This window comes from Muscardinus avellanarius, assembly GCF_963383645.1.
Source record: "Muscardinus avellanarius genome assembly, chromosome: 9".
NCBI lineage: Eukaryota > Metazoa > Chordata > Mammalia > Rodentia > Gliridae > Muscardinus > Muscardinus avellanarius.
The window spans coordinates 39,345,585-39,372,335 of record NC_137795.1 but is presented as its reverse complement, the minus strand read 5'-3'; the positions used below and the strand labels follow the sequence as shown (position 1 = coordinate 39,372,335).

The window sequence follows — 26,751 nt, the reverse complement described above, 5'->3', positions numbered from 1 at the left end:
GAGGACTAATATCCAAAATATACAAAAAACTTAAAAGATTTTACCCAAAAAATAACCCAATCAGGAAATATGCCACTGAACTAAATAGACACTTCAAAAAAGAAAGAATAGAAATGGCCAATAAATACATAAGAAATGTTCAACATCATGAGCAAGCAGAGAGATGCAAGTCAAAACTACACTGATATTCCATCTAACCCCAATTAGAACGGCAATCATTAAGAAACCAAGTAACAATAAATGCTGGTGAGCACGTGGAGAAATAGGAAACCCTTTTGTATTGTTGGTACGACTGAAAATTACTGAAATTTCTATGGAGATCAGTGTGGAAATTCCTCAGAAAGTTGGGAATAGATCTACCATATAATTCAGTTATACCACCCCTGGGTATCTTTTCAAAGGGACTGAAATCAGAGAACCACAGTAATATATGCATATCCATGTTCATTGTAGTACAATTACAATAGCCAAATTATGGAACCAATCTAGATATCCATCAATAGATATATAGATTACAAAACTATGGGATAAATACACAAGGCAATTCTATCTAGTAATGAAGAACAAAATAATGTCATTTGCATAAAAATGAATGGATCTGGAGAACATTATGTTAAGTGACATTTATTAATCAGTCACAGCAAATGAAGGGTCAAATGTTTTCTCTCATATGCAGAAGCTAGGGAGTAACTGTCATACCAGAGGGGCTTCAAATAATGGAGAAAAATTTCAGTGGATCCGGGGAGGTGGACTAGGGGAAGAAGGGGGGTGAAGAAAGACTGATAAAGAAACCATTTCCACCGACATTATGTATATACATGAGCATACCAATGCCAATCTCAATATCAAGTATGGTGAAGGGGAGAGTTAGGAGGAAGCCAAAGGGAAAGCCCACCAAGTGCTGGGTGCATGTATGTCACCATCACTATGAACTATATTATGATGTGAGACTATAATGCACCAATCAAAGCATTAAAAGGACCAAAAAATGCCGGGCGTGGTGGCGCATGCTTGTAATCCCCGCACTTGGGAGGTGGAGACAGGAGGCAAGAGCTGGTTCAAAGCCAGTCTCACTGGCTTAAGAGACCCTGTTTCAAAAAAAAAAAAAAAAATATATATATATATATATATATATATGGTCTGGGAGTGCAGCCCAAAGGTAGAAGGGTTTCCAGGAACCCCAGTACCACCAAAAATAAAAAGATCAAAAAATGAAAAATCTTTTCATGACCTAATAATATATTCTGTACCTAAATTTCAATTTATGTGATTTTAATCTAATTTCTACCTGCACATCAAAAATCTTGTAATGTTATATTTATATTTATTTATCAACAAATTATATTTTAAATTAGAGAATTGATTTAAACTAAAGGCTTTGTTTACTCATTAAATTAAAAATGCTCAGTGGATCTATATTTAGAATATTATTACAGATTGCAGTAGGGAAAAATACAATTTTGATCAGTATCATTTTCATTATTTGGATTTAGAATGTCCCTTTAGATCTCTCATAGACAAGATATCCACATTAGAGTCAAGGCTTGCTTGCTGAGGAGGGATCTCTAAGGATATAATCCTTGGTGATTACATATGGTACCTCCTCCACTTGTTTCTCTCTCTCCTGCTTCTGGCCTCCTTGATGTGAGAGCAAAGCCTTTCCAGCACAATCTCTCTGTTCCTGCTGCCATGTCCTGAGCTCGGCAGACTTCAACTGGCTTAACATGGGCTGAACCCATGAAATCTCCTGAACTGTGAGCAAATAACTCTTCCTTTCTCTAAGTTGTTATCAGGTGTTTTTTTGGGGGTGGGTAACAACAGTGAGAATGCTGACTGAAAGATTCATGATTTAAAGTACAAAATTTTTACTTACTCTTTCCTTTTTACATACAAGATGACAAAGTGATTAGGAGATTTCTGAGGGGAGTACTTCAAAGTTATTTAATATAAGAAAAGAAATTGAGTTGTTAAAAATAGGCCTAAACAAGATTATTTCTAAGGATTCTTTTAGTTGTGAAGTCCTATAAGGGCATAGCATATGTATCAATCCTTTTTAAAAGATCGCCTTCCTCTCATACTGCTCTAAAGAAAAAACTCTGGGAGCCAGCATGGTGGTGCACAACTGTACTTCCAGTTCTTAGGAGGCTAAGTAAGGAGTATTGCAAGTTCAAGAGCAGCCTCAACAACTTAGTGAGGTCCCTCAGGAACTTAATGAGACACTGCTTCAAAATTTAAAAAATAATAATAAAATAAAATGGATCGAGGTGTAGCTCAGAGGTAGACTGCCTTTGGGTTCAACCTCCAGTCACAGCAACAATAATAAATTGTAGGGAAGGATGACTGAACACAATTGGGTTGTGAAAAAGACCTCTCTCTTAAGTAACTGAGAAGACTACAGCTAGGTCTGCCTCTTTCTCTCTAATTTTGAGGCTTAATTCACTCCAACTTCCCACATTTCTCCTTCCTCAAATATGCAGACTGACTTGTTCTTCCTGGCTCCGTGTTTATCAGCTTTAGATACCAAGACTTTGCTCTAATTATTATAACAAAAAGATAATTTGATGCCAGCCTTGGTATTCCCAACTGCAGGATTAATATGAATTTACAATTCTGAACCAGGTATGGTGATACACACCTGCAATTCCAGCTATTCAGGAGGCTGAGACAGGAAGACTGCAGTTTCAAGCATAGCCTCAGTAACTGAGACGCTGTTTCAAAATTTAAAAACAAAGAAGCCTGGGGATGTAGCTCAGTGGTATAATTCCCCAGGGTTCAATCCTTATTACTATCAAACAAAAACAAAAACAAAAATTAGAATTCACAGATCTGTTCTGATTTCTAGGAAAATCCTCTAAGCACGAAGGGAGGTGGGAGGAATAAGGGAATAAAAAATATTGAGCAACTGGCCAAAAGCTAAAAGGTGAGACATAAGGCATAGAGAGTGAAAGGACTTGACTTGGGATGGGCAAAGGTTTATAAAATTACCAATTACTCTTTTTTTTATATAGTTCCCCCCTCCTCCTTCTTTCCAAATTGAAGACCTGGGCATAAACTCCTGGAACTGAGGTGAGGAGCTGAAAGCTCCTGCTTTCAGGTCAGCATGCCCTCTTCCCAATAATGCAGGTACAAAGGACATTCTATAGTCACTGAGAGATAACAATCTTCTGCTCTTTAATGTCACTGCATCAGAGGAGTTGGCAGACTAAGTCTTCACCTTTCTCAGAGCATTTCCCTTAGCCTCATTTCTCTTCTGTCTTGAAATATGGAAATTCCAAATGCTTCTTGCAATGATCCCAGAGAAGTAGTCATTTGCCCAAATCTAAGGGTGGGGCGGACAGATAATATCTGGCTCAACACTGACTGTGATATCTTAATGACCATAGAAATCTTAATAAAATAGAATCTCTAATAAGAAGACAGCCCTGTGATGAGTAGTAGTGCTGAGGCGGCATCGTCAGTACCAGTTAGTTCTGTGAGGATCCTGGACTGGAAGGGTCTGAATGATGCTGCAGTGGAAGTCCCAAAAGCAATAGCCCCTTCCTTTTCCCCTCAATATATCAAACTAGTAAATGTCAAAGGCAGTTCCTTACAATAATCCCAGACCCCAGACCAGTATTCATTTGAATATTTCAGAAGACTAGACTTAATTTTAGCAATGTTTAATTAAGGGTTTGTCTCAAAATTACACAGCAACATAGGTTCAAACTTTTGCAATATTTTAATATGTACTTTTAAATTTTTTGTACTGGAACATGAACACAGGGGACATTCTCCCTCTCAGTTATACCCTGAGCACTTTTTATTTATTTAATTTACTTTTGGGGGTACTAGGGATTGAACCCGGGGGGTATTTTACCTCCAAATTACATCCCCAGCTCTTTTATTTTTAAATTTTAAATATGTTCTTACAATGTTTCTGCGAGTTTTGGTAAATTGCTGATGCTGGCTTTGACTCTGTGATTCTTCAATTTGAGCCTTCCAAATACTGGGATTATAGGCATGCACCACCATTCCAAACTTTTATTTTTTATTTTAAAACACTAAGTTACTGAAGTTGACCTCAAATCTGCAGCCCTCTTTTCTCAGTCAGCCTCTCTACCTGCCTTCCTTCATTCTTTCCTTGGATTTAACCCAGGGGGCATTCTACTTCTAAGCTATACCCCTAGGCCTATTTTATTTTTTTATTTTGAAGCAGGATCTCATTAAGTAGCCAAGTACCTCACTAAGTTGCTGAGACTGGCCTGTAACCTGCAATCTTCCTATCTCAGCCATCTAAGTACTAAGATTACAGGCATATGATACCATGCACCCCAGCTTCGTATACTCATTTATAAAAATAAAAATTAAAATGCAAAATATATCATTTTTAAATTATTTTTACTGTCCCTCAAATATAAAATAGCTTAAGATAAACCAAGCATTCTGAACACATATTTTTGCAGAAAAATACATTGAAAATCTACGTTCAAATGACTGCATGTTTTATAATCTCTCTCAATGCACAATGTGGCTATTGAATGCATAAAATAAATGACTAAAAAAAAAAAAATAAAGATCGTTTTTCCAGGACTGCATGGCAAGCTATTACTACCCTATGCAAGTATCCCATGCACGTAATATAGCAGTTAGTGAGGAAGTGGGAATGAATTCCCAGTATCGGCTGGTTAGCCTTAGTAGAAAAATAGTGTAGGCTACACCATTCCTTATTTTGCTTAGCTGTTCTGCTATAAAATGCCTGCCTTTAGAGGCATTTCCTGTGGAAAAAATGAAGGAACATATTCTGTCTCCACTGATCAAGTTCATCATAGAACACCAAAGTGTGATCTACGAGATGTTAATAAATGTTGCATTATATAAACACTTTCATGGTCGAATCGTATAAGGAGAAAGCTGGGGCCAACAGAGTTAGAGAGGCATATTTATTTTTAGCTGTATAATTTCTCATACTCTTCAATAAGCTGTTATTATTTAAATTAACAATAATATAGCATATAACATCTCCTAACTCTCTTCTTGTAGCATCTTCTGTAATAACACTGCAGCATTCTACATTTAGGAAAATTCTGCTTTGTTGTAAAGCTTTCCAAGTTTGTAGGAAACACAGCTCCTCCTTTATTTTATGCTATCAGAAACTGAAATTTAAAAAGTCAAATAGAAAAGACTTGAGTTGGATTTATTTATGAGGTGACATAAAACAATGTGAAACAATAATTTTCTTAATAACTTAAAGAAAGAGACCAAATAAATATATTGATGGTGGATGAGGAAGTTGTATGTGAGGTTGGAGAGGCCAGAGACAATTATCAATTTCCATGCTTCTTGGATGCCAATTTGGCTCCAGATAAGCAAAACAAACAGCCCCAACAAAAACAAATAAAAAACACAACCATATAGAAACCTCTCAGCTAAAACAGAGATAAGTACAACACCCACCGATTCGGATGATGTGCACTGTGATGTAGATGTCCTTTCTTAGCTCGCTGCTGCCCAAATCCTACCAAAAAAGAAAGTTGAGTTATTTAGAATTCATAATCTAGCTGGGCGTGGTGGTGCACGCTCGTAATCCCTGCACTTGGGAGGCAAAGACAGGAGGATTGAGCAGGTTCTGGCTTAAGAGACCCTGTTTCCAAATAAAAATATAAAAATAGGTCTGGGAGTGTAGTCCGGAGGTAGAAGGGCTTCCAGGAACCCCAGTACCACAAAAAAAAAAAAAAAAAATTCATAATCTAGCTGGGTGTGGTAGTACTGGCAGTAATCTCAGTAGTTGGGAGGCTGAGACAGAGGATTGTACATTTAAGAACAGGCTCAGCAAAGTAGCGAGACTCTCAGAAAACTAGTGAGATTCTGTTTAAAAAATTAAGTAAAGCTGAGCGTGGTGGCGCAAGCTTGTAATCCCCGCGCTTGGGAGGCAGAGACAAGAGGATCACGCAGGTTCAAAGCCCACAGCGCTGGCTTAAAAGACTGTTTCCAAATAAAAATATAAAAACGGGTCTGGGAATGTAGCCCATAGGTAGAAGGGTTTTCAGGAACCCCAGTACCACCAAAAAAAAAAAAAAAAAAAAAAAAAAAAATTAAGTAAGAGGCTAGAGGTATAGCCTCCAGCTATTCAGTCATTCAAAGGTAGAATGACCCTTGGAGTCAATCCCCAAAATTAAAAAAAAAAAAAGACTTCATAATCTGTACAGTAGTCAATTTTTTTTTTTTTTTTCGGTCCTGGGGATGGAACCCAAGGGCCTCTACCTCCGGTCTTAAAACAGGTTCTCACTAAATTGCTGAGAGCTTCACTAAGTAGCTGAGGCTTCGAATATGTGCTCTCCTCCTGTCTCAGCCTCCCAAGTACTGGGATCAAAAGCGTGTGCCACTATGTCCAGCTAGGAGCCATACTTTAAGCTAGTATCTTAAAGATAAATAATAAAATAATAAAAAACAAATAATAAAAAGGTAGACACACTTTCTTAGCAAAATGTTTATAGTCGAAGTACATAATTCAAATCTTGTTTTAAAATATCATTAAAATCAATTTTATGCCAGTTGTTGTCAAGAAATAGTTAAAAGGAAAGACACTGTTGATCCAAGCTCTAACTTGCTCGCTCTTTAAACATTTATGAAGCGTCCAACTGTATCACTACTTCAATTTGGTAAAAGCATGATGGGTCAATAATACACTCAGAGAAGTGTGTTTCTCCCAAATAATATATGGCACAACTGAAAGGATGGACATCCAGGATGAAGCAAGAGCCACTTACCACAAAGAGAGAGCAATGCCGTTCTGGTTTATCTGGGGCTTTGGGAAGCCCATTTCTATTCAGTCTCAAGAAAAATCTCTCACTAGAAAGGAAAAAGAGAAACACTTTGAAAATAATTTAATATTTATCTCTTTCCCAATCGCTCTTCATCCTAAGAGTGAAGCTCATCATTTATTAGGCCATTCAGGTAACATCAAACTGCTTATATAAATTAGGCGATTACTGAAAACAACAAACATATGCTTCACTTCTGATAAATCTGTCAAAGCATTAACTGCAAAAGCAGAAAACATAAAGAGGCAAAAAAAAAAAAAACACCCAATCTTTGAAAGTAATAGGTTTTCATGTCAGTAATACCACTGCGACAATTCCAAAAAGTAAAAACAAATGTGCAAAACAAGAAAATATAGACTAATATTTCCTGTGTTCGTGCCTAACATATTTTCATATTTCATATCGCGTTACTTCATTAAAATTAAGAATAGGCCTGACATAGTGACACACGCATGTATCACAGCGCTTGGAAGGCTCAGACAGGAGGATCACAGGTTCAGAGCCAGCCTCAGCAATTTAGTGAAAACCTGTTTCCAAATAAAATTTAAAAAAATAGGGCTGGGTTATGGCTCAGAGGTAGAATAACCCTGGGTTCAATTCCCAGAGCTATTAAAAAATAAGAACAAATTTTTTATATTTTATGGTCTTCTAGATATATATTCCAGAACAGGAGACATTCCAAAAAATGAAATTTGAATTTTCTCTCATCTAGAACTAAACAGAAGATCTCAAACTCTCTACTAAACCTGCATGTGAAAATACTGTGCCATCCAGATGTAACACAAACACAAGTGATGTTGTTAGTCATCCACTAATTTAAGGTAATTGTGGATGTCATTTAGATCTTAGGGACTGTATGACACTATCAATTTTATGTTCAAAAAATAAAATGATTATCAACTCAAGAAAAATTAATATACCAGCTGCAAATCCAAACTAAATTTCAATATCATGATGCCTATGATAGAATAAAAAAGCAGGTGCCTCAGGCAGAGAACACAGAACCAATATTTACTGAATGTGAAACAGTCATGTGGCATGGGGTTGGTCACTGTAGCCTCATCCTGGGGAAGAAGGAGAAAAATAGAGTATAGCATATTAGTAAAATGCTCAGAACCTACTATGTCTCCAGGCTATCCATCACTATATCCTTCCCTTAAATAATGGCTCTGCCATCCAAATATGTAGAAAGGAAAAAATGAGAACCATAAGCAGATCTCCAAGGAAGCATATAGATTTGAATATATGGCTGTTTTGGAACATTTTTATTCTTTTTTTATGAACTATCATTATTCTATTTGTGATATAAATATAGATAGGTATATATTTAACAGATTCAACTACCTGGTTAACCTCCTCTTTTCCTTATATTATGCCTATATCTGACCTCTCACATGAAAAGGGGCAACCAATACACATTTCTATGGGGCAATTTCCATTCCTATCACCCAAGCTTTTTCCCACAAAGCAGGTGGCTGATAAAACGTGAGCAGAAAAAATTATAAATTGTCACAGTGACCCTCAAATGAAGTGAAAGTTCCCATATAATATTAGTGTGAAATGGAGGCTAGAAATGACAGATACAGCCAAGGATGCAAAGCTGAATTAGTCTCATCCAACTGTCAATTACTAAAAACAAACAAACAAACAAAAAACAACAACTAAGATTTCTTCACAGTAAAAAGAAAATTTAAGGTATGATAAAAGGAGATAAATATACAAAAATGTATCTTGAGTTAAAGGAATTATACATCAAATAGTCATATTCATAGGTAAGTGTGTGTGTGTGTGTGTGTGTGTGTGTGTGTGTATGTGTGTGTGTCTGTGTTACTAGAGCTTGATCCCAAAGGCAGTCTACTTCTAAGCTATACCCTCAGTCCTATTTTCTAATTTTTATTTTGTAACAGAGTCTCACTAGTTTGATGAGAGTCTCACTTCTTGCTGAGGCTATTCTCAAACCTATGATCCTTTTGTCTCAGTCTCCTAAGTACTGGGATTGCAGGCATGTGCCAGCATGCCCAGCTCTTAAGTAAGATTTCTAAGAATTCATCATTTGCCAGGCATTCTGATAAGGATTTCACATAGATTAATTCACTTTATTTCCTTAAGAAGTAGCTACTAATTTAATACCTATTTTGTACATGGAGAAACTAAGATAATAGTTTTGCTCAAGATCACAGAGCTGGTGTGTGACTGAGCAGGGATTCTACCTGCTCTTTCAGGTGTAAACTGAAAACCCTCACACTTCACTTGAAGGTTATAGGTGATTTATTTCTCTGCTATATATGAATATTGAGCACATAATCTCAGTGCATTGAAATAAAAAAGTCATTCTTTATGACTTTAATCAGCCACTAATTTAAGATAATTGTGGATGATATGGGATACCCACATAACTTAGTTGAGCCACGTCCCAAAAATTCAGGCTTTCTCCATCCCCCTTCTGGGCTAACAGGAAGGAAAGAGTGTGACTCTTGATTCAGCAGTATTGGTTCAAACCATATTTTGGTAGTTTTATTCCTGGAAAAAAATGACTTAGTAGTAAAAATTATTCTACTAAACAAAAGTGAAGCTCCAAAAAGACATACAAACTCAATTTTACTTTGTCAAACCAGTTAAGAATTTGAGGCTTGGTGTGGTGGCGCACGCCTGTAATCCTAGCACTTGGGAGGCTGAGGCAGGAGGATCGAGGCCAGCGAAGACCTTCAGCAACTTAGTAAGACCCTTTTTAAAGCCTGGCGCGGTGGTGCAAGTTTGTAATCCCTGCGCTTTGGAGGCGGAGACAGGAGGATCACGCAGGTTTGAAGCCAGCTGCACTGGTTAGGAGACCCCCTTTCAAAATAAGAAGTATAAAATAGGTCTGGAAGTGTAGCCCAGAGGTAGAAGGGTTTCCAGGAACCTCAGTACCACCACAAAAAAAAAAAAAAATTGAAGGTGGAATTTGTTTTGCTTTTATTCATTGATCACTTTTTAACACTTTCTAATATATGTTTATTAGTAATATTTTAGACCAAGCAATGTGAGCACTTCCCCCTCTTCTGTATCAAGTAAACATGCTCTACTTTGCATTTTTTGAAATGTTCTTCTCTGTGAATTTCTCTGACAGATCAGTCTGCAATGATGAATATCAATTAGATTAATATACACAAGTCAATCAGGCATTTTAGATATTAAAATCTCAACTTTAATGCTACTGATATAAAATATTGTTCTATATCTTCAAGTTTCATGAATATTCTAATAAAAATGTTTTATAAAGTCTCCTATTTCAGAAAGAAATCCTTTTTGCTTTATCACTATTTTAATTTCACTTGTCTAGACAGAATCCTCATTATGCAAGTATTAAACTATACAATATCCCATTTCAAAAAGAATATTAGTATGTAACAATCCAATGATATATCCCTCAGCTTAAGCATCACTTAAGAGAAAAATAGAAATAGATTTAGGACAGGTACTATGGAGAAACTGTTGTGTGAAAATTATTTAAAAACCAGACTTGTCACAGAAGGAGAAGATACATATGTTTCCTCTAATATGCCCAAACTAGGAAACACAAAGGATACCAGTGGGACTCCAGATATTGGAGGGGAAATACTAGCTAAATTTGAATGGAAAGATAGGAGAGGAGGAAGGCTGATCTTGAATAATGAGGGTCTACACCTGAACATGTGTAAAATTATGAATAAGACATGGTTAACCTGGACAACCATTGGTGGGGGGGGGAGGGGAAAATGGGGGTGGGGGAGAGAGGGCACCAAATATAGTTTAAATGTATACTATTTATGTTCAATTAAAAAATTGTAAAAAAAAAGATAAAAAATAAAAACCAGACTTGTTTTTAAAGGAAAAAGAAGAAAATCTCCATCGCCAATTTAAAAAATTATTTGGTGACATGTTATTGCTATAGTAACTCAGTTTGGAGCAAAAGAGGCATATATTAATTTATCTCAGCATATAAGCCTTTTTTGCTCCAAAATGAGAATTATAATTACCCAGCCAAACTCATACTTTTGGAGAATATCAGAATGTAGGCAAGGAGAAAAACTAAAGTCAATAATGTTTCATTCTGGTACAATATCTAATCTTTGAACTATCTCACACAAAGTTTTGTAGCTACAAATATATTTTTGATGCTCTATTTTAATTTAATTCTATTGTAACCCTATTGTAAATCTGATCAAGAAAAACAGATCAGTTTTTGTTAAACTTAAAAAGTATCTTATTAGGAAATATGTATACCTACATTACTTTGTTTATACTTTTTTCTTAATCATGAGATTTGTGTGCTTCTTTGCTATGGCAGTGTGAGAAAAAGAGTATAGGCCCATGACTAGCCTTTTCCATCCAATAATTTGGTATTCCTTGATAAGACTAAACAAATAAAAGCTGTTAGGGGGAAAAATAACAACATCCAAATAACTGGAAAGGTTTAAATCTAACTCAATGTTCCCTTTCTTTCCCAAATGCCTTTTATGTCTTTTACTTAATGGAAAGGAAACATATTCCCCCAAGAGACATTACAATCAATGGTGCCTCACCTCATCCTGAGTCTTCAAGATTCACCTACTCAGTTTCATGGCACCTCTAGATTTTAGATCATACCATTCAACTCTGTGCCTGTGCGTGTTTTATATCTTTATTATGTTTAACATATAAAATGAAAAAATCCACAGTGACATGTTTTCTAAAACCTCCCTCTTCTTAAAGATTATGCAAAGAGAATACTCCTAGATACACTGAGAAATTAGAGTTCATAGTATTATCAGCAGAGAAAAACTATTATTTGACTTCTTCATATTCAGTCATGTTCTTCCAGAGGAAATTCCAAAAGTTCTACAGGAGAAACTTAACGTCCACCTGAACTCTGTATGTGAGCCACTACTAATCATAATATTACAAATAAATGAGTAATTCTTTCTTTGGAAATAAAGAATAATAAATCATAATTATTTATTATTGTAAAAATTTAGATTTGGGGTATCCCCCAGACCTTTTGGAAGCGGGACTTGGTTGTAATCTCAGGTAGTGTCCAGAATTGGTAGGGTGTAACTTGAGAAGGTGGGTCCCAGGGGCTGCAGCCTTAGGGGTTATATATGATTCCTCCTACTCTTCCTTCTGGCCTCCATGATGAGAAGGATCAAAGTCTTGTGCTCTCCCTCTCACTGCTACAGCCATGCCCTGAGATCTGAGGTCCCCAGCCATAAATGGACTGAACTTAAAATTTCTAAACTGTGAGCAAATAAATCTTCCTTCCTCTAAATTACATGGTAAGGTCTTTGGAGTATAGCTCTAAAAATGCTGACTAATACAATTATTTATAAGCTACTTTCTTCCAAAAAGGGTTGGAAGAAACCAAGACAATATAAGAAGAACATAAATAAGCATCCCTGGCATGGCTCCTAAAGGAAAAAAAAAGATACAGACAAATATGTACCCTATGCCAAGTCCTATGTGCTTTATGCAGATAATATATAATTCCCACAACTACCCTACAAGGTAAAACAACTGTCCTCCCTGCTTCACACATGAGACAGCTGTGGTTTGAGATAGTGGGTAAGTTGGCCAAGGATGTAGTGTTAGGTAAGAATGGAGAAAGGTAACTAATATTGAGTCAAACTTGAGAATTTTGATTCTTACTCATAATGCTGACCGAACATAATACTTTAGAAATGAACAACTAAAAAGCAAGAATGACTATGTCACACAAACCAAGGGGTTTTCATGTGACCATTTTCAAAAAATTAAAAGAAATAATAATTGAAATGCATGAAGCTAGCTGGGTATGGTAGTGCATGCCTTTAATTCCACTACTTAGGAGGCTGAGGAGGAGGATCTCAGGTTCTTGGCCATCCTCAGCAGTTTAAGGAGACCCTCAACAAATTAATGAGATCCTGTTTTAAAATTTTAAAATAAAATGAAAAAAATTGGGAGTATATCTCAGAGGTAGAATCACTCTGGGTTCAATTCCCAGCATCAAATAAAGAAGCATGAAGATCAATGAAAAAAATAAAGCCACATGAGATTTGTTTATGAAATTTATTCTTGTGATCATCTGCTTGGCCAAACTACTTTAATTCTGATGCCCTGAAAAAGACCTCTACTAATGTTTCAATAGCATAATTTGGTAGAAGTGTTCTTATCCATGACACAAGTAAAGTAGAGATTTGAAGACCCTAATGGCTTATCTGCTGTTTCTTAGCAGAATGTTCTTGTCCTGTGCTTCTCCTCCTCAATCACTCAGGAGCAGGTATCCTTCTGTTGCAAAGGCCTTAGCAAGGGTCCTGGCAGCACCAAGGCCATATCTAGGAGGGCCCTTGCAGCCTTCTGAGAAATAACCTCAGGTGGCTCTCCCAGTAGGGTGTTCACCTTAAAATATTTTGACTTAAAAGAGCAATTTAACTAAAAGACACTAACGGCCAATGTTAGTGATTTTTATATTCACTATGAGATGTAATTACATATTCTAAAAAAATATAAATCTTTTTTACTTTTCTCTATAGAATTTTGTTTATCACTGTATACGTCACGCCATATAAGAAACAAAACTGCCTAGTGATTTAATGCATCTAAAATTTATACAACATGTACTTTATCCAAAATATATGACTGAGTAATATCTTAGGTTGAAACATGTGGTGTGAAAGCAACAGAAATAGCAAAGAATGCTTCTGAAATATATATACATATATTTTTTTGGTGGTACTGGGGTTTATGGAAGCCCTTCTACCTCCGGGCTACACTACCAGACCTATTTTTTTTTTTTTTAATTTGGAAACAGGGTCTCTTAATTCAGCCAGGCTGGCATTGAACCTGTGCGATCCTCCTGTCTCCGCCTCCCAAGCGTGGGGATTACAAGCGTGCGCCACCACGCCCAGCATCTGAAATAATTTTTAACAGTTAAACTATTGAAACAAGACAGAGGGTAGTGATAAACACCTGTAATCTCAGTACTTTGGAGGTTCAGGCAGGATGACCACAGGTTCAAGGCCAGCCTCCGCAATTTAACAACACCCTGTTCCAAAAGAAAAAGAAAAAGAGCTAGGGATGTAGTTCAGAGGATGTACTCCCCCCCCAAAAAAAAAATCATTGAAACAGCTTTATGATCTCCAAAAGCAACAATAACAAAAGGGAGAACACCCCAAATGGTAAAGCTTAAGCCACACTATAAACTGCTAAAGTGATACTCTGAGAAACTGGTGCAGCCTGAGGCCAAGCAAGGCACGGTGGGAAGTGGTAGAGGGTGGGCTGGCAGCTCTGGGCTAGCCACTGGACCACAAGTTTTGGTGCTCACTGTGGATGAAGGAAAAAGGGCATTAAATGTAAAGGGAAATCATCAGTTAATGAGCAAACAGAAGAAGGCCATTATCCTCCTCATCCAGGAGCTTCTAAACAGTCTACGTACAACATTCTCCTGATGAGCTGTATCAAGCCCAGACCCTACCAGGATGTACTAAGTGAGGATGAGCTGTCAAGATTCCTCCATGTCTAAGGTCCCCATTACATCAAGTCTCTTTGTTTAAGATTTAAGAGCCCAGATCCGAACAGATTAGAATTGTTGAATGTTTTTTATGAGAGTTATATAGACCAGAAAACAGACAACAAACCTCTGGAATCTTAAGGTCAAAGACGTTTTTCCATTTCTTCTTCCAACCCCATGACTGACACAGAGGGCAGAGTTTTTCTTTGGCAATAAATGAAAGTAACTCCTTAAGCAAGTCTCTGTAGATAAAGCTATTAATGGACTTTCTAATTTTAAAACTACAGCAACATTAGAGTCATGAGCTCTTTTGATTACAGGGGCATGAAAAGATAACAACCCTGGATAGTAGTATTATGATACTTTTTAACATAAGGAGCAAAGAGATTCTTTGTTCCTTTTTTAATATTAATATTCAAGCCTAGATTCACTTTACAAATATTTGAGTATTGAAAGACGAAGCAACCAAATAATGTGATGGCTTTCTTAGGAAAGCAAAGGATTTGGCTTTAGCTGAATGATACATGTGGAGTTAAATTTTTAATTTATAGTTGAGCCCATTGTGAATTTTAGATATCAAGACAATTTTGTCTTAACCACTCTGGATGAATTTAAATACTTCTTTGCAGAGAATAAAGACATCTGAAACACAGCTCTTTTGAGGAAGGTAAAATGGAATGAAAAAAAGAAACATAACATTTTTTTAAAGCATAAATCAATGACATCCACTTTTGCTATTTCATGTTGGCAGTGCTATTATCAGAATAAATAATTGGTTAATTAAATAAATTAATAATTATTTTGATTATTGATTTCAAAGAGTCTGCAATGAATCTAAGTTCAGAAGACCTGGGACATGAGAAATCCTAATGTGCATTTCCAGTAAAATTCTTAGAAAGAGCAATATTGTATAATCAAATGACTTAAAAATATTTGCTTAAAATGACTTAAAAAAAAGTCTGTCTTCAGAAAACTTAAGAATTTAACTGGAAATGAAATTTCTCAAAAAAAAAAAAAAAAAAAAGAACCAGAAGTAGGTACTAATAGAATCTAGGTCAACAGAATCAAGAAGTATGGAATAAAAAAAAAATAAAGAGAAATGTCTTGTGTTTATTCTTCTGGAAATTTACATAATATGATCACTGTAAACACTCTATATCTGACACTTGGTAAGGAAGGAATCACTCTGATCTGTATTTGGTAATTATCCTGACTTTTCTAACAATACTTCTTTGTTATGAAAGCATGTATAATAAGGATGTTGAAAGTAAACCAACTCTTTATAAGTCTTCTGGGTTAAAATATGCAATCTTTTTTTAAACAGGTAGAGAGGCCTTAAATCAAAACAGAATAAATTACAAAAATTACATGTAATTCAAGGTGTACAGAAACAGTAAATAAAATATTTTATGCATTTATTATCTCAAAAGTATGTCATTTTATAAATGAAAATAAGGTACTTGAGATTGAACCCAGTGGCATTCTAACTCTGAACTATACTCTCAGCCCTTTTTATTTTTTACTTTGAAATAGTGTCTTGTTAAGTTGCTCAGGGCCTTGCTACATTACTAAGGCTGGCCTTCAACCTGAATTCCTCCTGTCACCTTCTCCCTAATACTGGGTTTATAAGGTATGTGCCACCTTGCATGGCTCTGATAATTCCTTCATATTCATTACAATGTCAAAAAATAAAAAATTATCTAAATCATCATAATTAAGATGTATAACTACAATGCACAAGTAAAAAATAAAAAATAATCATTAAATGGCATTTATTAATTAGGTGACACATATTACTATACTTTTTGAAGGTCAGGTGCTTTTTAACCAAGGAGTTACAAAGCTGCTGCAGGGATATATATATGTTAATGTGTATGAGAATAGGTACATTATTTTCTGCTGAAGTCTATAGTTTAGGTAAGTTTAAGAAGAAAACTTACACTGAACCTTTGACTGAACTTTACCTAGGCACTGAGTAGTTTGGAAATCATTGGTGTTTTTTTTGTTGTTGTTTGTTTTGTGTGTGTGTGTGTGTGTGTGTTTGTGTGTGTGTGTGGTACTGGGGTTCCTGGAAGCCATTCTACCTCCGGGCTACACTCCCAGACCTATTTTTTATATTTTTATTTGGAAACAGGGTCTCTTAAGCCAGTGCGGCTGGCTTTAAACCTGCACAATCCTCCTGTCTCCGCCTCCCAAGTGTGGGGATTATAAGTGTGTGACACCATGCCCGGCGGAAATCACTGTTTTGAATACTGGATTTTTTTTTTTTTTTTTTTTTTTGTGTGTGTGTGTGTGTGTTATTGGGGATCAAACCCATGGGCATTCTATTTCTTAACTATACTCTCAGCCCTATTTCATTTATTTGGGAACAGGGTCTAGCTAAGTGGCTGAGGCTGGCCTTGAACCTGTGATCCTCCTATCTCAGCCTCCCAAGTACTTAGATTATAGTCATGCTTGACTTACATAGGAATTACTTCTATAAAATAAAATCTGAGTACTGGAGACCATGCAAAGGAATGGTATAGAAACTCTGGCCTTAAATTTTTTCTCAATATTTTGAACATAAGGAGACTATAAGATGTGGGTATAAGAATGATTTTTCCTTTTTTACTTAAAGACATGTCCTCCAGATGTATCCCCAAAGAGAGCAACAATTACTTGCTAAAAGAATGAATGAATGAAACAACCTCAGTAATTCCACAGGGATAGTGTGGAATTTATGATGCTTAGCAGAAATAAAAAGGAGATGCAGTTTCTGTTTAGCTTCATTTAAAAATCTCTAAACACCAGTACTTAGGAGAAAATGTTATAGATTTATCTGACAATTTTTATGTACTTTTTAGCATGACAGTTTTTTCAAATGATGGTTCCTGAGGGACAGATCTGAGGGCAGAGTTCTGATTAACACAGTGTAACGTGAAACAACTCTATAAATGTTTTTAATACACTCAGCACCTTGAGCTCTCTCTAAGACATACATTTCCCCTGGAGAGGAAGGAATGATAGGAAAGCTTGAGACACTAATGGCATGATCTCCCAACGCTGCACCTCAAGGGTAACCCCAGACTTGAAAGCTTCACACCCACTCCCTCTTTGTGGTATTAGGGATCGAACCCAGGGGCATTCTACCTCCAAGCTACACTCCCAGCCCTTTCCATTTTTTTTAATGGTCTCACTAGGTTGCTGAGAGTCTCACTACATTGCTAAGGCTGGTCTAGAACCTGCGATACTGATGTCTCAGCCCCCCAGTACTGGGTTACAGGCATGCACCACCAAGCCCAGCTTTGAAAGCTTCCTTTTACTGCATGGACCTCCATGCTATACCAGCCACTCTGCAAGGTGCCGAAAACATAAAGAGGACAGAGGGTACAGCAACATCATCAATAATGCCTGTGTCAGTGTTGAATCATCATACAACAAAAACCATCTTAGAATACCAAAGACGACCTTGTGAGGAGGTGGCTGTGTGTAATAATACCTTATCCTGCTGGGAACTTAAGAAAACTAAATTATTCTGAATTCCCTACAGGCAACAACTGTAGGGTAGGGAAAAAAAAAACAAATATGATCAGAATCCTAGTGAGAGGAACATTAATCTGGTCATCTTTTAAAACATATCAATAGGTAAGGGCTAACAGGGTGATGTGTGCATATATGTCTCCACCATTTTTTTTAACCCACTAGGATGTATGACTACAATGCACCAATAAAAAATAAAAAAAAAACACATCAATAGGGATAGAAAACCTTCTGGTCACCTTCTAAACCATTCCACTACTTAAGTATAAGAAGACAAGTCACTTGAATAAGTGTTTAGAGATAAAGACAAAGTCAGTTTGGAGTCCATTTACTCTACAAGCTCCCGTTTCCTGCAACTTTGAATTTTGAGTCACTTATTATTATAATGTCATTTGCAATTGCAAAACTAATTGGAATTATATGCCTCTTCAAATGCTACAGAGAAAAAGAGTGAGTCCAATCTACCCTGGGCAATTTCAGTATGAATAAAAGCATTTCTTTTGCTTATTTTGTTTTCTTTTAGATCCTCCTCCTGGCTGATTTCTTTAAAATCTTTCCCATTAAGGACACCATTACATCTCTAAAGCAATTGTGTGTGTGTGTGTGTGTGTGTGTGTGTGTGTGTGTGTGTGTGTGTTTATGTGACACAGAAGTGTGACCAGAAGGGAAGTAAGCCACAAATAGGATTAACTCTAAAGTGACAAGGATCCCAATTTTCATGCACCTGCCTGAACAATCAAATGGAGGAGGAAAGGGAGGGTGGGGAGCAGTGGTGCCTTTCAACAAGAGGCCCCAGGGGAGGTCAGCACGGGTCACTGACAGGCAGACACCCACAGTGCAATCTGTGCCAGCATGTCTAGACACAGCAGGAAACGCTCTGGGCCTCATGGCATGGGTGATATTGCCACAATTCAAGAGGATCTCTGATTGCCTTCTGCATCTATTTTTGTTCTCAGGGTTGTGCCCCTTGCATGTCTGGCCAGTAGAATTCTCCCGTGTTACACTGCTGATTTGCTTTGGAGAGCTTACAATTTTTAGTTTTATAACATGAAACTAGAAAAAGAGACCTATGTCTATAGTCTTTCAATGTTCCAAACAACAAATGTTCCTACTTTTTGTAAAAATGTAGATGCTGGAGTTGTGGGATCATGCCGTGATAAGCTGTAAATGATGTATGAAATGAAAAATGCTAACACAGTGCCCAAAGAATTTTAAAAAATATATGATCTGCTCTCTTAACTGTGTTATGTACTATCATATACACACAAATATATCAGCATTTTTTCATAGTCTATGCCAAATAACTATTCTCTCCAAGAGCTCCCTTTTGTAAGTTCTTGGAAATTGTTCCCAGTAACCGAGTCTTTACAAAGCACAAGGTTTTGCTTTGTTTTGTTTTTCTTAAAAAAATGCAATGCCAGCTGCTTAAGATAATCATTGAAAGCCATGAAGGTAATTTCTTAGATTCTCTTTACCAGGAAGCAGGATCCCTAATTTTCTCATTCTTTTCTACATGTGGCATTTCAGTCTCCAACTCTACCTTCTGCTTCTGATCCCTATTTTCCTCATCATTCCCAACAAAAGCCAACACAAGAGGCCCGGATTGCTACTGATTTCAGATGTCTCTTATTAGTGGATCCCTCAATGCACTTAGAAATTCTATTATTCACTGCTAGCTCACTTTTTTGGTGTTAAAATATTTTTATTTATTTTATTGGTGCACTGTAGTCAGACATCTTAACGGGGTACAAGATGTCGAGGCATACATGCACACATCACTCATTTAGTCCTTTCCCAATTCCCACCTCATTCCCTCCCTCTTCTGTCCTTTTCATGCTTGGTTTAGTGATTGACTCTGATATGCTCACTCACTTCCTATCCCATTATTTTTCTTTTATTATACTCAGGTATTTATTTTTAACCATTTTATTTATTTTGAGTTGACAAAAAGTATATATATTTATAGCATACAAATGTGTTTAAATATGTATGCATTGTAGAATGCCTAATCAAGCCAGAGGGGGGAAATATATTAAATCATATATTATTCTTTTCTTTTGGGGGGGAGTAGGAACACTTAAAATCTACTTTCTTAGCAGTTTTCAAGAATATAATACATTGAAGTCAGGTGTGGTGGTATACAGCTGTCATCCCTGTACTTGAGAGGCTGAGACAGGAAGATTTCAGGTTCACAGCCAGCTTCAGCAACTTATAGGAAGGCCTCCTCAACTTAGTGATACCCCATTTAAAAACTTTTTAAAAATTACAATTGGTTGGGATATCAGAGGTAAAATGCCTTTGGGTTCAATCTCTAGTACAAAAAAAGAATATAATGCATTTCTATTAATTATAGATACCTTGCTATGTAATAGATCTCTTGAATTTATTTCTCTCCACAATTCTATGTCCTTTAACCTACATCTTCCCAATTACCCCAAACCTAGGGTAACCACCATTCTACTCAGTTCTACTTTTGGGAGTTCAACTATTTTATATCCCACATATAAGTAAAGTTACTTAAAAATCTGCTTTTTAAAAAACAATTGTAATATCCTCCAGGTTCAGCCGGGTAGCAGTAAATGACAGGAATTTCTTCTCTTCTTAAGGCTAAAGAGTATTCTGTTGTGTATATAGATAGATCACATTTTCTTTCCCCATTCACCTGCTGATGTACACTGAAGGTTGTGTCCACTTTTTCACTACCATGAACAGTGCTGCAGTGAACATGTGAGCACAGATGTCTCTTCCACGGGTTAATTTCATTTCCTTTGGGTACACACTCAGTAGTGAGACTGTTGAGCCCCATCTCACTCTTGCTCAAAGTCTGCTTACTTAGCTCCTCAACATTTTTTTAAGATCTGATCTTATTTATTTGTTGCACTTAAAAGTTCTTATTTTTTAGTGGACTCAGAAGTAAAGCTTTCAGGGAGAACAGCCTGTGTCTCTTGGCAATCTGTTCCTGGCATTTTTCTTTGGGTTTCTTCATTCTCTTGGCCAAAAGTTTAACATATTCTGCAGTCTCTTCCTTGTTTTCCTTAGTACACTGTTTCTTCAGAGCAATATGCCAGTGTTTATGTTGCAGGACACACGGAGTAACAAGACACTGAATATTAGGTGCTTTGGTCCTAGCTTTCTTGCCTTCTCTGATGAAGGGCTTTCTGACAACATATAGTTGCACATCATCTTCTTTGAAGAGATTAAAAAGTTTTAGGATTCTGCTGTCTGCTTTGGGCCCCAGGCAATGAGGAACAGTGGCATCCATCAATCCAAAATTATCTTTCTCTCCTTTTTTTTTTTTTTTACAATAACCAGATTGGCATCCACAATGCAACCCGAACAGATGTGTGCTTTCTCTCTCCAGTTCTCCTTGGTCTATAACAGGAATGCCCCTTACCAGTAGTAGGCAAACACGGCCAAGATACCTGCTTCACGGGAAAACCTTGTTTGTCATTCCTACCACTGATTCAGACCACACAACCCTTCCCTTCTTCACCTAGAGTGTCTGAGGCAACTTGTGTGGCCATATGCTTCTGGTCAAAACTACAAAGTTTGCGTTCATCATTCACTTAAATAAGTTTCTGGCAGCCAGTGGCTGGGACGGAGATATTCAGCTTCATCTTGGTGTTGTATCTCAACATTTTATGCCCCTTTCACTTTTTTTCAGGTAGATCCCTTCAAGTGGATCCTGGATTTCCCTGCCATTCATCCCATGGTTCATTTCCAGTTAGGTCTTGTACTGTTGGTACAAGACTTCTACATACTTGTGTAGTAAGTAAGCAAACAAGTGAGTGGTTATAAGTAACACCATTCTCATCACTGGAATGTCCTCACCTTGGGAGGATGAATTTATACTTATTGAGAGCTTGGAGGAGGGTGGTTCTTATACAGACAAAGGATTTTACTTTGGAAGGGAGCTGGGTGTGGTAGTACACACTTTTTTTCCCAGTATTTGGGAGGCTGAGACAGGAGGATCATGGGTTTGCAGGCCAGCTTCAGCAACCTAGTGAGACCCTGTTTCAAAATAAAGAATAAAGTAGGGCTGGGGTATAGCTCAGACATGAACTAACCCTAGGTTCAATCTCAATACCAAAGGAAAAGAAGGAAAGAAAAAAGAAAGAAAAAGAATAGAAGGTATTTTCTATCACAGTCTTTATTAATCTTCTAAAACTTATTTTGATTGATATATATATATGTATATATATAATGTGTCAAAGCTATGCTTTAAAGGCATTATTACAATATATATCTTACTATATATTAATGAATGTATCAAACTTTAGAAAAACATTTTTCTTAACATTTTACTAAATACACGATCAATTCCTAACTGAGTAAGGGCTAATTGGGTGATGTGTGCATGTATGTCTCCACCATCTTGTATCCCATTAAGATGTATGAGTATAAGCCGGGCATGATGGTGCATATTTGGAATCCCAGCATTTGGGAGGCGGAGACGAGAGGATTGCAATTCACGGACAGCCTCAAATACTTAGTGAGGCCCTTTGCAAGTCTGTGAGACCATTTCAAAAAAAAAAAAAAAAAAGAATAAAAAATAGGGCTAGGGGTATAGTTTGGAGGTAAAATGCCCCTGGGTTCTTTCCCTAGTAACACACACACACACACACACACACACACACACACACACACACACACAGATGTATGACTATAATGCACCAATAAAAAATTTTTAAAAATATACGATCAAGCCGGGCGTGGTGGCGCACGCTTGTAATCTCCGTGCTTGGGAGGTGGAGACAGGAGGATCACACAGGTTCGAAGCCAGCTGCGTGCGCTGGCTTAGGAGACCCTGTTTCCAAATAAAAATATAAAATAGGTCTGGGAGTGTAGCCCAGAGGTATAAGGGCTTCCAGGAACCCCAGTACCAAAAAAAAAAAATAAGATCAAGAGACTTGTCAGTTCACATGAACCTAGGTATGCTGATCTAGACAGAATGGAATCTAAGCTATCTATGGGGGTAGAGATAATACCAATTCAATTAACTAATTTTTAAAGAAAACAAAAACAATTCCTGCACGTCTTGCTTAATTGTCTACATGTAAAAAATGTTAATAAATATTAAGTAGGTAATCCATTCTCTGTACATACTACATGCTACAAGTTGAACTGTGAATTCATATGCTTTTTTTTTTTTTTTTTTTGGTGGTACTGGGGGTGGAGCCCAAGGGCTTTCTACCGCCGGGCTATACTCCCAGACCTATTTTATATTTTATTTGGAAACAGGGTCTCACTAAATTGCTGAGAGCCTCACTAAATAGCTGAGGCTGGCTTCAAACCTGTGCGATCCTCCTGTCTCAGCCTCCCAAGTGCGGGGATTACAAGCATGGTGTGCCACCACACCCGGCTCTTCATATGCTTTTAACAGAATCCACAACTATTAAATTTTGTCATACTTTTTCTACCTATCCCCTCTATCCTTTTTGTTGTTGTTACTGCTGCTGCTGCTGAAGTTATTTAAAGCAAATCATACTCACAATTCCATCTTACCTATTAACTAGAACTCTCTAAATTTTACACATTGGTAATATCATATACTTAAAAATCAACAATTCCTTAAGATATATGATTTAAGAATTCAAAGCTGGGCGTGGTGGTGCATGCCTATAATCCCAGTAGTTGGCAGGGTGAGACAAGAGGCTTAAAACAAGCCTCAGCAACTTAGCCAGATTCTCATCAACCTAGCAAGATCTTGTTTCAAAACAAAAAATAAAAAGAACTAGTAGTCTATCTTGGAGGTAGAAAGGTAGAATGTCCCTGTGTTCAGTTCCTAGTGCCACAAAAAAGAAAAATAATTTAAGAGCAACCATCACATACTTCTAGTTATGTTCAACTATATCTTCTGTTCTGTTTTTTAAAAATCATCATCACTATTGCTACATTTTATTGACCAATTACCAGGCATTAAACATCACACTAAATGTTAATTCACAGTAGCCAAATATGGAACCAACCTAGGTTTCTATCAACAGATGAATAGATTATAAAACTGTGGGATATACACACAATGGAATTACCCAGGCATAAAAAGAACAGAATTATGTCATTTGCAGGAAAATGGATGGGATTAGAGAATATTATGCTAAGTGAGATTAGCTAGTCATAGAAAGTGAAGGTTCATATGTTTGCTCTCAAACGTGGAAGCTAGGAAGATATTGGGATATAAGAAAGACTCCCCCCAAAAGGAGAAACCTCAGCGGAGCTATGGAGGGGGTTGGAAGAGGCTGGTGGTGTGAGAGGAGGCTTAATGAAGGAAATACTTCAAATGACATTTTGTACATATATAAAACCATTAATGCCAATCTCAATACAGGGAAGGGGAGAGATTGGGGTGAGATCTAGGGGGAAGCTCACCAAGTACATGTATGTCCCTATCACTTAAAACATCATTAAGATGTGTGATTACAATGAGCCAATGAAAGTATATTAAAAAAAAGAGTTAATGCTCAAGTAAACCTAGGGAAAGTACTATTACTACCGTCACTTAGAAGATGAGTTAACCACTATTAACAGAGGTGAGTTAACTTGCCCAAGCCGATGTAGCTACTAGATGGCACAGCCAAGATTTCAACTCAGGCCATCTAATTTCAGAATCTGGCCACTGAGATGCAGGACAAATGAAGATAAGTATCTCCCAGATGGAGAGAAATTCACATAAATTTTATAGTTCCGTATGAGTCCATAAAAAGAAAATATCTGTGTCTTATCAGCTGCATTTACTACTTAACCTTTTCCTTAAAATATGGGCTTGCATTGATGTCCTGGATACAGGTAACTGCAGGCACTTTTAAAGTTTATATGGAAATGAAGCATTTCTAGGAAAATGAGAGATCAATTGCATGATAGTAGTAAAAAATATCTAACTTCAGAAAAGTATGTGAATAGGGTACCAGCAGAAAGTTAACTGCATCTGTATTGGATAACGAGGATAAGACTTTTTCCAGAAGTGCTACCTTGCTCTAATCTCTAAACAAGTGGCCAGGCCAGCAGCTCGCATGCACGGGCAGCCCCAGAGCTAGCTGAATACTAATTGGTGGCACTCAGGACCTGTGAAATATATTCTTGGACGGGAACAAAATAAAGTAATGAATTAGTCCCGAGACAAATTTACAACTTTAATTAATGAAGTCTTAGAATACATCAATAATCAGTGTAATGAAAGTATTAAGGGAGGTAGTCAAGCACTGAACTGTGTCATTTTTACCGCCCCATATAATTTACAGTCTGCTGTAGATGATCTAACATGTATCAAGGAAAGAAAAGCATTAATATACACATACATAGCTAAGCCATCTATAAACAGCACAAGCACTAGGATGGTTTCTATCACCTATAGAATAAGATCCGATTTTAAGTTGCAAGCTAGAGATGCTGTAGCCTACAATGTTAAATCCTTTGCTTTCCCCATATAAAAGGAATCCATATTCCCATCTGTAGCTCAGTTAATGCACACCACACCTTCCCTTCCTTCCTTTTTGTGCCCCCCTCCTCATCCTCAAACTCAAATCTGTTTCCTGACACTCCTTTCCGAAGGGACCTTGATCCATCAGTGATTTTCCCTTCCTGAGTGTGGCCTCTTCCTCATTACTGAATCCTTCCTGTCAATTCTTAATGAGTTCAAGTCTCTTCTACTATAATTTCTTTTAAAAAAAATAAAAAAGCCTTCCTCAGACCTCTTTACTCCACACTAGTGAGTAAAAATTAGTGGAGAAAAAATATAGCAGATTATAAATATTGTAGATGTAGATAAGGAATAGGTATAGAGTAGGGGTGGAGAATATTGATTTTTGCATCAACTGCCCTGTTAAAATACCAGCTCTACCATATGACAGCTATATAGCTTTGGGTGAAGTATTCATCTCTGTGCCTCAGTTTATCCATATATATATATATATATATATATAATGGGTTTATTAACAGTTCATAATTCATAAGGTAGTTTTAAGAGCAAAATAATTTAATATTCTTAAAGAGTTTTAAATATTTTAAAGAGTTTAATGCCTGGCACATGGATGCATTATATGCTTCTTAAATTAATGTAATAAATTCAAATTTTAAGTGATATAGAGATCTGATTCCTTGCCTTTCTCACCTATAGCAGGTAGATGGAGAAAAATCAAACTTCTGACCAGATAAGTACTCTCTAAAATAATTTCACTCATGTGAAAGTTAATTTGGCAAACTAATTTTTCAACTAACAGTTATTTTATGGAAATAAATTGAGTCGAGGTGGTAAAAAAAGAAAAACCTCAAATAAACAAAAATGGGCTGTTTTTGATGATCATTGGATCTGATATAGACATGCCCTTGCAAGCACTCAGTTACACAAAAACCTGAGACAAGTAAACTGGAAAAGATGTATGGAATAGGGATATGCCAGCAGGATGCTGTCACAATATGCCTGACTCTTAAGCCATACTTAATACAAAAGGTGTCCAAAACATGCAGCAGAGACCCAACATTCTGGGTCACCTCCAGGCATATCTGTTAATTTTTCTGAGATGAAAATAGCAACAGTTTTCTAAATATGGCTTAGCTTCAATGATGATCTGTTTGTTTGCTTGTTTATTTATTTATTTATTTATTTATTTATTTATTTATTTATTTATTTATTATTTTCCCCAGAAAGTGTACCTTTCCTGGTCCCGAGGAAATACTGTATGTGTCACAATTTCACTGTGTGAACTAGGAGTTCCCCCAACCCCACACTGGCTCCTTTTGTATTTGATACCCGTGAGTATGAAATATAATACCTTGATCCCTGGCATTCAGTAAGAGCTGATGCTACTTTGTTTTACTTAAAGAATTTTCAGGACTCAAACTCAATAACCAATTTCTATAGCATGAGCTATTTATGAGGCCTTATACTAGCTTCAGTATTGTCATTATCAATAATTTGTAATTATTTCTTATAAAACTATCAGTCTTTAAACTCTC

At 36.7% G+C, this 26,751-nt stretch overlaps 1 protein-coding gene and 1 pseudogene across 3 annotated transcripts in view; both read right to left on the bottom strand.

The window, feature by feature from the left end:
* The window catches only part of DOCK4 (dedicator of cytokinesis 4), a gene marked incomplete at both ends in the record, with an annotated part of 525,693 nt that overhangs the window by 237,043 nt on the left and 261,899 nt on the right, over window positions 1-26,751 (bottom strand). For both annotated transcript variants that reach the window (XM_080701145.1, XM_080701146.1), the window contains 2 exons: window positions 5,434-5,494; window positions 6,747-6,828. In XM_080701145.1, the coding sequence (XP_080557271.1) occupies window positions 5,434-5,494; window positions 6,747-6,828 (143 nt within the window). The remainder of the gene's footprint in view (window positions 1-5,433; window positions 5,495-6,746; window positions 6,829-26,751) is intronic.
* Window positions 20,681-21,416, bottom strand: LOC308267230 (small ribosomal subunit protein eS6-like; annotated as a pseudogene). The gene has a single exon. The product of its transcript is annotated as a small ribosomal subunit protein eS6-like (transcript).